The sequence below is a fragment of the Larimichthys crocea genome, chromosome X (genome assembly GCF_000972845.2).
Source record: "Larimichthys crocea isolate SSNF chromosome X, L_crocea_2.0, whole genome shotgun sequence".
In the NCBI taxonomy this organism is placed as follows: domain Eukaryota; kingdom Metazoa; phylum Chordata; class Actinopteri; family Sciaenidae; genus Larimichthys; species Larimichthys crocea.
This window is the reverse complement of record NC_040020.1, coordinates 19,482,917-19,495,132: the sequence shown is the minus strand read 5'-3', so window position 1 is coordinate 19,495,132 and position 12,216 is coordinate 19,482,917. Positions and strand designations below refer to the sequence as shown.

The 12,216-nt window shown below is 42.3% G+C and overlaps 1 protein-coding gene across 2 annotated transcripts; it reads right to left on the bottom strand.

Annotated features, from left to right (window-relative positions):
• Nucleotides 1-106: 106 nt before the first annotated feature.
• tmx2b (thioredoxin-related transmembrane protein 2b) lies at nt 107-6,930 on the bottom strand. 2 transcript variants are annotated; one of them, XM_027283384.1, is made up of 8 exons: nt 6,818-6,930; nt 4,943-5,003; nt 4,185-4,298; nt 3,239-3,315; nt 3,053-3,159; nt 2,884-2,949; nt 2,648-2,777; nt 107-2,393 (listed from the first exon to the last, which is right to left on the bottom strand). In XM_027283384.1, the coding sequence occupies exons 2-8, from the start codon at nt 4,983-4,985 to the stop codon at nt 2,208-2,210; spliced, it is 723 nt and encodes a 240-aa protein (XP_027139185.1). In that variant the 5' UTR covers nt 4,986-5,003; nt 6,818-6,930; the 3' UTR covers nt 107-2,207. The 2 variants fall into 2 exon arrangements, with proteins under 2 accessions (XP_027139185.1, XP_019125263.1); XM_019269718.2 differs by lacking the exon at nt 6,818-6,930 and adding an exon at nt 6,272-6,460.
• Nucleotides 6,931-12,216: the final 5,286 nt, after the last annotated feature.

The window sequence follows — 12,216 nt, the reverse complement described above, 5'->3', positions numbered from 1 at the left end:
ATACACTGCTGTGTCCCATGTAGATGAAGTCATTGAATTAAACAAAGTTTGAGCTGAGCAGAGAAAAGTCAAAGCGTTTTCATTGTGAAGAAAGACGATGCATTGATCATGTGCACTAGTTTTATTGCATGAACAAAAAAAACAGGCTTCGTGTTCAGCAAATATATACACAGGTCTGAATGCAGCTCAAATGAAACTCAACAGGACAAAAACAGATGTGACATAATACACAACAAAAAGTGTTACAGGTTAACAGAGCAGGGACAGCTCAGAATCTTTGTTAGGAATGTTCAAAGAAAGGAAGCACAGCCGCTCTGATACTTAATTCTTACCAATGGAAAAGCAATTCATAAAAACAAATCATGGAACGTGCTGTCACAAGCTGAAAACATGCGCCGACCTCAACATCATGCTAATCATACTCAGAATAAAAGGTTTGTTCAGGACCGTGTGACGTTCAAGTCTGAGCTGATTCATCCAATAAAGATAGATCGATCCAATACATGGAGCCACATCATGTGATGTCTAATGACAGAACTGTACAACTGATATCACTGATAGAGGAACAGGTCAGAGACTAAACTAAGACCAGTTCTGTGTCTCAGTTCATGCACTGAGTTGAGTGTTGAATGCTGGACACTCCTCGACCTCATACAGCTAAACAGGAGGGACGAGCAGCATTGTGAAAATGGCTGCAGAGGAAGCTGCTGGAGCTGGAGGGGATGCTGTGAAGACAGCAACATACACATGGAAGTTGTATGTATGTTTTAGATTTTGGCTCTGCATGGTTGCTATTTGGTGCAGAAGAAGAAGTGGTACAATGTTGCCATCGTCATTCCTGGTAGGTTCACAAAGGTCACATCAGAATTGAGACACTGCCCGGCTGACAATACAGCAGAAAGTACACAGAGTACAACAGAAGACACACAACATGTCAGTGTACTTACAGAATGTGAGCTGAGAAACAGCTCATGATCTACAGCCATGCTAATGTCTCTGCTTGTACTTGCTTTTTATGTGCTGATGTTAGCATTTAGCTCAGACTGACGCTTCCATGGGGCTAAAAATGAAATCCATCATGGTCCAACAGACCGTCTCCATGTCAACCATTACAGAGCTGCTTTGACAGGAAACTTACAGCAGCTGTTGCTGTAACAAATAAAACCATCTGGAACTAATCACGCTTGATTGAACGTGCAGTTTCCCCACACACAAAAACTGACATGAGCTTGTTTTAATATCACTGTCTCAGCTGAGACTGAGCCACGGAAAACTGTACATTATCCTCTCTATTCCATTGAGAAAGGCATTGGACCAGCTGAGCAAGCCTCTCCCTTTTTCTGATGGAACCCTCTGGTCCCAACATGGCTGCTCATACAGTGTGACAGAAAACTCAGGGATTGTGGTGGTGCACATTTAAATGTGTAGTGTGAGTTAACACAATGTACAGGATTAATGAGAAAGAGTTAAAGTCATGCTGTCATGATCGTGCGACATGATGTTCATCTCTAAGGAGGATGGAATGAAGAGAAGAAAAGAAAAGAGCAGAGGAGTGCTGGAATGTGGCAAAAGAAAATCGAATGTTGAGCTTCATCAGTAAACCTGAGTAACACCAGCAGACTCGTGCACACTGCTGACGTTAAACATGTTCAGACCTGAAAGGACTGTGTAACACCTACTGTGCGTGTGTAGCACGCAGTTATAACTTAGTTTACATGAAAATACAGTTAATCAGAGAAAGATTTCAAAACAATCAACTTCATTAAATTAGTTGCATAAAAAAAGTCTAAATGGAAAACAGCAGAGTTGCATCATTTACATTAGTAAGAACTGACGTCCTAAGTTAGCAGATACTCAGACTTCACAGCTTTAACCATCAGAAACGTGTGCTGGACACTTGAATAACCCGGTGCATGTGGCGCTGTGCACAGCACATTTCCAGGCCGTACACTGATAAACTGGACCAGGTTTTAACATTACAGCCCCTTCACAAACTGGTTTCCTGTCTCCCAGTTTAGACCTCCTCTGAAGTGTACGCTTGTTCTTTAATAAAAGGGGAAACAGACGGAGGTCACTGGAGGTTACTGGGTTTAAGGAGGTTTAGTGTGAAATGGTACTGCAGAGAACAAACTGGACACTTTGAAGAGGAGAGGGAAGAAGAGCCACAAGTTCCATCCACGAGTCCAAGCTGAGTGATACACACCATCTTATTTGTCCTTCTTGGTTTCGGCCTCCTGCCCCGGGCTGTCAGCTTCCTGCTGCTCTGGCTCCTCCTCCTCCTCCTCCAGGACTGGAGGGAACTGTGACGGGGTGACCTTGTCTCCTTTGGCCTTGTTGAACTTCTTGGATTTCTGGTAGAGCTCATTCAGGTTGAACTCTCGGATGATGTTCTCCTAGTGGAAAGTGACAGAGACCAGTTGATATGTTGAAGTTCACTCAGAAACCAACAGTGACCTGATCCTGCAGTTGCACTAAAACAGAGAATCAGCAACTGATTTTTCTCATGTTGTGAAGTGCAAAGCGGCACGACCGGCCACCTGAGGCAACGTGATTACAGAAGGTTTTTTTGACTGTATTTGTATAGATATTCCCAGAACATAACAACGTGGTTTGCATGATCAAACTGAGGTTATTGAAAATACATTACCTCAGTGAAGCCCCAGGACACAGCTCTACCCTTTTTGTCCACCTGGGGGCGTCGCATCACCTCCTTCCCTCCCTGAAACAGCACCAAGGAGGGAAGCTGTTTGGACAGCGGAGACGCAGACACTTTGTACCTACAGAACAGAAGGAAATCTGAAATGTTCACATTTATCCTCTCTGACAAAATAAAAGCCCAACCTGAGACACGTGAGGAGCCAAAGGAGAACCCAAACGCCTCACCTCTTCGAAACCTCTCCATAACGTCCGATGTCCACTTTGCCAAACTTGAGGCCAGCACAGTTATACCTGAAACACACAACAAAAGGCAATGAAGCTGCTCCTGTTCATGTCGTCATATTAATCTTCATGCTCATGTCAGATTGTGCCTGAGGAGGTGAAGGAGTCTTACTTGAGAGAAAGATCGGCATAGACTGAAGCGAAGGACTGGCACTCTGGAGACCAGTTGGCAAAAAATTCAACAATCCAGGTCACACGGCTGTCTCTGTCCAGTTCATCCTGGACACACACAGAGTTTGGATTTAGAATCAAAAATGTTTTTTTTCCTCTTGGTAATGGATGAAGCACTTTTACTCACATCAATGGTTTTGTCGCTGAAGTATTTGATGTACTCTGGTCCCATGTACAGAGGAGGCTTACAGGTCATCAGAAACACTGAAACACACAAAGAACCAACAGAGGACAACATTAGGACTTTGCCTGGAGGAGCTCAGACTACATCAAAATATAAAAACATGTAATTTCCTGTTGCCAGTTGGTGGCGCTATGAATATTGACATTCATTGACATAAGTGTGTTCCAGTGTGGACTCTTATCAAGCATTAGAACACTGGGGCAGATCAGATAATGTACTACCAAGTTACTACTTTAACCTGCTTCACGAGACGTTGGATTTTGACACCATCTGACAGACATGCCATTTACGGTATGTGTGTATGTGAGGCGGCTGTGGCTCAGAGGTAGAGTAGGTCGGCGGTTTGACCCCTGATTCCTTCAGTCTGCATGTCGAAGTATCTTGGCCAAGATACTGAACCCCAAATTGCTCCTGAAGGCTGTGCCATCGGTGTGTGAATGTGTATGAATGGTTAGATCCTCAAACTGATGAGCAGTTGGCACCTTGTATGGCAGCCAATGCCATCAGTGTATGAATGTGTGTGAATGGGTGAATGAGATATGTACTGTAAAAGAGCTGTGAGTAGTCAGAATACAAGAAAAGCGTTATATAAGTACAGTCCATTTACCATTTATATATGAAACAATGATCAGTAATCCCAACAGCTTATTACTCTGCACACACGACCAACTGGACAGATTTCTACGATAGCTGCTCTATATGTGCAAAGAGTTAGTGGCAGTGTTGTGTATGAATTACTTAGAAGAAGACTTAAAGAATTAAGAATCAATGACAGGGCCTGATGTTGTCTCTTACATACAGAACAGGGAGACGATCTGTGGTCAGGTGTGAAGGCACTTAAAGCTTAAAGCTGTCCTCTTGTGATGGGACAGGGTCAGGTTGGACTAACCTATGCAGAGTGTCAGGTAGAGCAGGCCCATCCTGATGTCCAGTCTGAAGAACAGGATGACATTGGCCACTTTGCTGAACAGGATGATGTTGCCCACATGCTGCTCCACAGTTACTGAGACATAGGAGAGAGAGGGGGGAGCAGATATTCAGAGGAAGAAAATCCAGGACATTCATTGAGTTTCATCCATTTCCAAACCTAGACATATTAAAGTTCTGAAAAAAAAACATGCTTTGTTCTACCTCAGCTAAGTTTAGCTTAGTTCCTCTACTAACACAGAACAATCACAAACATGATTAAAGTATGTGAACTACTTGTGGCTATGTGCATGTCCATCTCATACATCCATGCTTATAGATGTGTTGCTGGCAGGAGGGAGAAGCACTGATTAAAAGATGGATGGATGCATGTCATCATAAAATATAGAACTTATCTTTGTCTTTTTTTTTTCTCTTCTTTTATACCTATCCCTTAAAAATAAAAAGAAATAGTCTATGTATCAATCTAAAGAAAAATAAGGCAGAGACAAGGTTGTTGCTTCTATATCCAGTGGATGAAACAATGAATTTTGAAAGAAATAAAAATAAAGAAGACAATCATGCATGTGTTAAATCTTTCTTGTATCATCCCATTTCCTAACTAACTTCCTGTGGATCAGATGGTGAATATCTTTTAAATCATCCACACATCAGATTATATGATGACATATGATCCTATTTCTGCTCAGGACAAACTAAAGAGGAAAGACATTTACTCACTCGCTCGTCTGTTCTTCATCATGACGATGGCACTGAGGAACATGAGGATCTCCACCTCTCTCTGAGGACACAAACATGACATGTCTTAACTGTCTGCTCGTACTGGTGTCATCTCTCTTACCAACATGTTTTTTTTTTTTAGATTAGATAAGATTTTTTGGGCTTTTTGAGCTGTATTGTACAGAGACAGCTATCAACACGAGTGACAGCAATGTGGGGAGAGAGAGATGGGGAATGACATGCGGGAAAGAACCACAGATCAGATTCGAACCCTCGGACACCGCCGCGAGGACTAAGCCTTTGTACATGAGGCGGCTACTGACACATATTTCAACATCTTTCACCGCTGTCAGACTGAAAAACAACACAGATGACTGTGATGCTGTCAGTGTGGAGAAACATCTTTCAGATCACCGTAGACTGCCTGGTCAATGACCTGTGGACATTTCATGACACCTCAACTGTAGAATGTGCCAGAAAGCATGAAGCAGCGCCAACCAATAACGGTAAAGGTGCACAATCTCTTCTTGCTAATTTATTAGTTACGACATTACTGCATGAATGCAGTTGTCTCCACACTCTACAGGGGGGGATGCAAGATGTTTGCAAAGAGACTCTGAAAGTTGCAGCAGGTGTGCACGACAGCATGCAAGTATCTCCTCTCAAAGAGCTCCAGTGTTAGTGAGGAGACGGGTTATCGGCCAAGTCTACACCCCATGTGTGGCAACAACACGCTCCACAAACACACATTTTGCTTGACTGAGATATGCAACTTTTACAGTTCTGTTGGGATCAATGCATAAATTCAGACTTTGACTTGGAACAGTGGGTGAACACAGGTGTTGGCAGTGATGCCGTTCACAGTCAGGGTGCTGATGGGACCTGGACCTTCATCAGTGTCACTGGAAACACCTGAGCTGACCCCGCCTCCTATTGATCCTTCTGATCAGTTACTATCGCAACATGACGTCACACAATTCAGCTAACATTAGCCGGCTAGCTACAGCAGTATTGAATGGCGTAACATTCATCTTATTATTGCTGCATTTACACGCTGATATACGTAACGACTATAATGCTTGAGTTAATTATAATAAGCCATAACTGACGCTCTGTGACTCCAGCCTCTCTGTTAATAAGTCAAACAGTCTGAGTTGGCAGTTATCTGGCCGTAGTCTGGTCTGTCATCCGTCTCTATAGCACAGAGATGCTAACGCCAGCTGGCCCTGGCTCAGCCCGTCCATCCACATCCACGGAGCAGCTGGCTGGCTAACGTTCGTTTACAATTCCTGACAAACACTTTGTGACGTTCTCGCATTTTCTACGGACCCAGTCGAAGTCGCAGGAGTTGCCGTCCTCTCGCTGCGTGGCCAGGTGGTCGCAGATGCCGGGCGTCTTCCGAACAGCCAGGAAGGCTACGGACATGAAGAGAGAGGCCACGTAGTACGGCTTCAGCAGCCACTTGTACACCTGCGGGAGGTGGTACAGGAACGCGAACAATGGCGTGAGCAGAGCCATTTTCTGTTTTTACTGCGGGGCTACGATTAAAACGGGAACGGAACCCCGAACAGAGCGAGGTAACCGGTGACGGAGCCGTTAGCTGAACGGTATGAACACTCGGCGCGAGCTGGCTCGATGTTTTCTGTGTAAAAGTAGCCGGAATTCAACTTCCGGTTTAGATTTTTTAAAATAAAACATTTATGATTACATGTCACGCACCGTCTACCATTCAAAATATATTTTACTGTATTTTAAATATTTATTTAAGAGTTTACTTTATATTCTCACATGTCTGTGCATTCTTTACACGGACGGGAACGTTTTCTCACCCATATTAACATATATCTGCTTTAAATGTGAAGGTGGGACACTGACCTTCCTGTTTCGCTCTGGTTAACTCCGGGCAGCTTGCTTCGGCTTTGCTGTTTGCAGTCGGCGAAACTGTAAAGCTGTCCTGATTTAAAGGGGCGGAGGAGCTGCGGAGGTCAATCAGGACGAATGAGTTCGAACAGCGCTGATTGGTCAGTGCAGAGAACACTTCTGTTTATCATCTGTGATTTGGTGCCACAATTCACTCATTTGTCTGCCAGTGTTTCAGTCCAGGATTCACTCAGTTTGCTTGGGGGACTTTCAGGGGGTCAGAATGTCAGAAAGGTATTTAAGAGGAACACCTGAGTTCATCAGAAACATACAGGTCATTTGTATTTGACAGCAGCCTTCACAGCTGACATGACTTGTTATAACACACTGGTTCTCAAACTGTGGTACGTCACCTTCCTGTAGTGGTAATGAAATATATATTTTTTAGAAAACTTATCAAACCATCTACAACAGTTTGAATGAAATTAAACTAAGTTTAAAGTTACTCCTGATCCACTTCTCTTCATCATATTTCACTGTGTGAATGAACCTGATGACATATCAGGCTGATATTGAAACAAAAACTTATTTTAAGTAACATTCCAGCGATACCTTTATACCACATGAGCTCTGATCAACAATAAATAACATTCTTATGAGGAATAAATCTGCCTCCTGTGTCAGCTGTCACTGTAGTAGTTGCTGGATTTTAATGACTGTCAGTGATACACTTAGAGAGAGACGAATATTTTCTGAGGTGGTACACGGTGCAAAAGGTTTGAGAAACACTGTTATAACAGAAAAATCTCACTTGTTTATAACATAAAATGATAACTCTGTAATCCAAGTGTCCTACCATGACAGTCACCCAACATGCGCACATCCAGGACTCAACATGAAGCAGCTGATATTCCCAATTAAACTATAGTTACAGATATAAATCAAATCAAATCAAATCCGATTTTATTTGTATAGCCCAAAGTCACAAAGTACATTTGCCTCTGAGGCTTTACAATCTGTACAGGGAGTGACACCCTCTGTCCTTAGACCCTCGGTTCCAGTGAGGAAAAACTTGCCCACAAAAACCCTTTAACAGGGAAAAAATGTGGAAGAAACCTCAGGAAGAGCCACAGAGGAGGGATCCCTCTCCCAGGACGGACAGACGTGCAATGGATGTCACGTTGTCACAAAATGACAATTAATTACAATGAATGATAAAATAAAAATGAATTACAATGAATGATAAAATGATTACAGTAGCAGTGGAAGAGAGAGAGAGAGAGAGAGATAGAGAGAGAGAGAGAGAGAGAGAGAGAGAGAGAGATGGTGTGAGAGAGAGTTTTCAGTAAGGGAGATGTGACTGCATCTTCAACCAATACCGTGCCTGACTAGGCATAACCCTGAAATATAATTATTATTCTGTGCATCTCTCGAGGTTTCTGTCTGTTAAAAAGAAGTTTTTCCTCACCAAGTGCTTGCTCATGGTGGGACTGTTGGTCTCCGTAAATAATATTATATAGAGTATGGCCTAGACCTACTCTGTATGGAAAGTGTCATGAGATAACTTCTGTTATTCTGATTTAACATTACTGAACTGAATTAAAGGTGTTGTGCGCCTGATTAGGATACCTATGCCTCTGAACATGTGATCTAGTCTAGATGAAGAAACCATCCTGTTTCCTGTACAGTATGTGACGTCCTTTAAATAGGCTTGTTTTCTAAAGCAGGAAGAAAGAACAAGAAGAGACAAGACAGTGAGAAGTAAACAGCAAACAAACAACTGAAATGGACCGAAACATGTTCAGACAGTGAGAGCAGTGTTTTTCTTGCTTATTTACAAATTCTCTTTTAAAACATTAAGAGCAAGCTGGGATGAAGTTAAGATTATTTTGGGTGCTAAATAGCTCAGGGAGTGCATTTGTGAAAGACTGTTTAGTCTATCACACACAAACATTATGTCTCACTTGACCTGAGATAGTTTGTTCTTTTTAGGTTTCAGTATTGTACAATGACAGATTGTATTTGTGTTGTGAGGAAATAGTTTCTCTTTGGACGATTATCACAATAAAGTTGTTTAAACCTCATATCTCTGTTACAGTGGGGAGAACAAGTATTTGATACACTGCCGATTTCGCAGGTTTTCCCACTTGCAAAGCATGTAGAAGTCTGTAATTTCCATTATAGGTACTTTTCGACTGTGAGTGATGGAATCTAAAACAAATATCTAGAAAATCCCAGTGTATGATTTTTACGTAAATAATTTGCATTTTATTGCATGACATAAGTATTTGATACATCAGAAAAACAGAACTTAATACTTGGTACAGAAACCTTTGTTTGCAATAACAGATCAGACGTTTCCTGTAGTTCTTCACCAGGTTTGCACAGCAGGGATTTTGGCCCACTCCTCCATACAGATCTTCTCCAGATCCTTCAGGTTTCGGGGCTGTCACTGGGCGACACAGACTTTCAGCTCCCACCAGAGATTTTCTATTGGGTTCAGGTCTGGAGACTGGCAAGGCCACTCCAGGACCTTGAGATGCTTCTTACGGAGCCACTCCTTAGTTGCCCTGGCTGTGTGTTTTGGGTCATTGTCATGCTGGAAGACCCAGCCACGACCCACCTTCAATGGTCTTACTGAGGGAAGGAGGTTGTTGGCCAAGATCTCGCAATACATGGCCCCATCCATCCTCCCCTCAATACGGTGCAGTCGTCCTGTCCCCTTTGCAGGAAAGCATCCCCAAAGCATGATGTTTCCACCTCCATGCTTCATGGTTGGGATGGTGTTCTTAGGGTTGTACTCATCCTTCTTCTTCCTCCAAACACAGCGAGTGGAGTTTAGACCAAAAAGCTCTATTTTTGTCTCATCAGACCACATGACCTTCTCCCATTCCTCCTCTGGGTCATCCAGATGGTCATTGGCAAACTTCAGACGGACCTTGACATGCACTGGCTTGAGCAGGGGGACCTTGCGTGTGCTGCAGGATTTTAATCCATGACGGTGTAGTGTGTTACTAATGTTTTTTTTTTTAACTGTGGTTCCAGCTCTCTTCAGGTCATTGACCAGGTCCTGCCATGTAGTTCTGGGCTGGTCCCTCACCTTCCTCATGATCATTGATGCCCCACAAGGTGAGATCTTGCATGGAGCCCCAGACCGAGGGAGATTGACTGTCATCTTGAACTTCTTCCATTTTCGAATAATTGCGCCAACAGTTGTTGCCTTCTCACCAAGCTGCTTGCCTATTGTCCTGTAGCCCATCCCAGCCTTGTGCAGTTCTACAGTTTTATCCCTGATGTCCTTACACAGCTCTCTGGTCTTGGCCATTTTGAGAGAGAGGTGAGAGGTTGGAGTTTGTTTGGACAGGTGTCTTTTATACAAGTAACGAGTCCAAACAGGTGCAGTTAAAACAGGTAATGAGTGGAGCACAGGAGGGCTTCTTAAAGAAGAACTAACAGGTCTGTGAGGGCTGGAATTCTTACTGGCTGGTAAGTGATCAAATACTTATGTCATGCAATAAAATGCAATCTAATTACTTAAAAATCATACACTGGGATTTTCTGGATATTCGTTTTAGATTCCGTCACTCGCAGTTGAAGAGTACCTATGATAGAAATTACTTGACTTCTACATGCTTTGTAAGTGGGAAAACCTGCAAAATCGGCAGTGTATCAAATACTTCTCCCCACTGTAGTAGTGATCCAGGGAACTTCAGCCAGGCACCAAAAATGAAACCAGTATGGAAAGCTACATCAATGTTTGATGGTATAAACTTCGAGGACCAGAGGTACCTGCTCTGCAGCATTCCAGACACATGCCATGTTCCCTGTACAATGACTTCTTCAACCTGCTGTAAAAACAATCATCTCTGTTTTTACCATTCAGGCCTACAGCTCCTCCATCACAGATCTGGCTTCAAGCATTCTCATCATGCAGCTTATCTCCACTGCCTCCTGATATAAGCACATTGGCAGAATCTGAGCTGTTCCTGACATTTAATCTGGACGACTGGTTGATATTTCTGTGAGGAAAAGGGAAAAAAACTATTACTATTACTCCTGTAATAATTTTGATTTATAATTTGTATCATTCCTACTTCATTGTTGTTGTTCTGTTCTTTCCTGGCACAAACAGACACTTCTGATTCAGATCAGAATGGAATGTGTTGTTTAACATGTTTTGTTTGTTTAAAAAATAAATCATGTATTATCACTGAGCAAAAACCTCTGTCATGATGTCTGGATGCTTCCAACAGGGAATGTCAGAAAGCATCTTCTTTCTGGGCCAATTTTCACACCTGACTTGAATGCAGCGCCAGAGTGTAGTAGAAAAATGTCTGTGTGTTTCAGAGTGACATCATACCGTGTGATTCATCAGGTGATTGTGTTGAATTTGGATTTATGAGCTCATCATTAGGAAAGAATGTTAGTTGTTGTTGGACAAAGACACACTGAACAGCCCTCCACCATATAAGTGAAATCACAGAAACTGTTACAGGGATGATGAATAAAAGACTTTAATAAATCACTTCACTTCAAACAGCATTTATAAATATTTTGTTTTCAGTTATGTACCTAACAGAGCTCCAATAATTGGTCAACTGACTTCAAACTGTAAGGTTGTGGGTTCAGATCTCTCTGTCTGTCAATATGCTTTGTTCATAAATATAAACATGAACAAATCATTTAACAAAATGAAAAACAGATTTTGTTTTCAGTCATTTTCTTTGTGGTGTATGTAAGTTATTCTGTTCACGTGTCTCTATGCATACACACTCCATCATGATCAGCATCATAAGAACAGTGAGGTTATAGAAACAGATCTATTGCTCCTCCAGGTGAAACCAGATCATGATGTCATCCTCAGAACCTTTAAACACTGTCATTACGTCAACCCTTGATTTCTTGTCAGAAAAAAAGCATTTAATATTTCATTATTGTTGCATTTTCGTCTGATATCACAGCACCACACATGACAAAAACATGCAGTATATATTACATATGCATGTGTTTGATTCCATTGTTTAAGAGGTAGGCCTGATTGGCTCTCTGCTGTCCTGTGGCCATGCAGAGCTCCATCATCACTTTCTCCAACATGAACAGGAAGCAGAGGGAGGAAGAGGAGTGGGAGGAGCTCTGTCTTTCTTTTCTATTTTTTTTTAATGATTCTACAAAATAAATGATCTTTCGTTATAATTACACTGCTTTATTATTAACATTTATTTTTATCTAATTATTCATTCATATATTTATTTCAAAATGAAAATGTGTGTCATTGTCAGTGCTTGGCAGCTGGTCTGGGGTCGGTGCTTTGTGTCTTCCAACCCTGCGTTTGGAAAGAGGAAACTGATTCCAGATAAGCTGTCAGGGTCTGACTCTGCCTTCTCATCTGCTCCAATCAGAGCACAGCACTCAGC

Bases quoted from the DNA above. Each gene is read 5' to 3' on its own strand.
- tmx2b (XM_019269718.2), bottom strand. From the start codon at position 6,460: ATGGCTCTGCTCACGCCATTGTTCGCGTTCCTGTACCACCTCCCGCAG. The intron at 3,316-4,184 runs GTTAGTCCAACC...TGTGTGTTTCAG, and splicing joins CTACCTGACACTCTGCATAG to TGTTTCTGATGACCTGTAAG. The intron at 2,394-2,647 runs GTAATGTATTTT...ACTTTCCACTAG, and splicing joins TGTCCTGGGGCTTCACTGAG to GAGAACATCATCCGAGAGTT.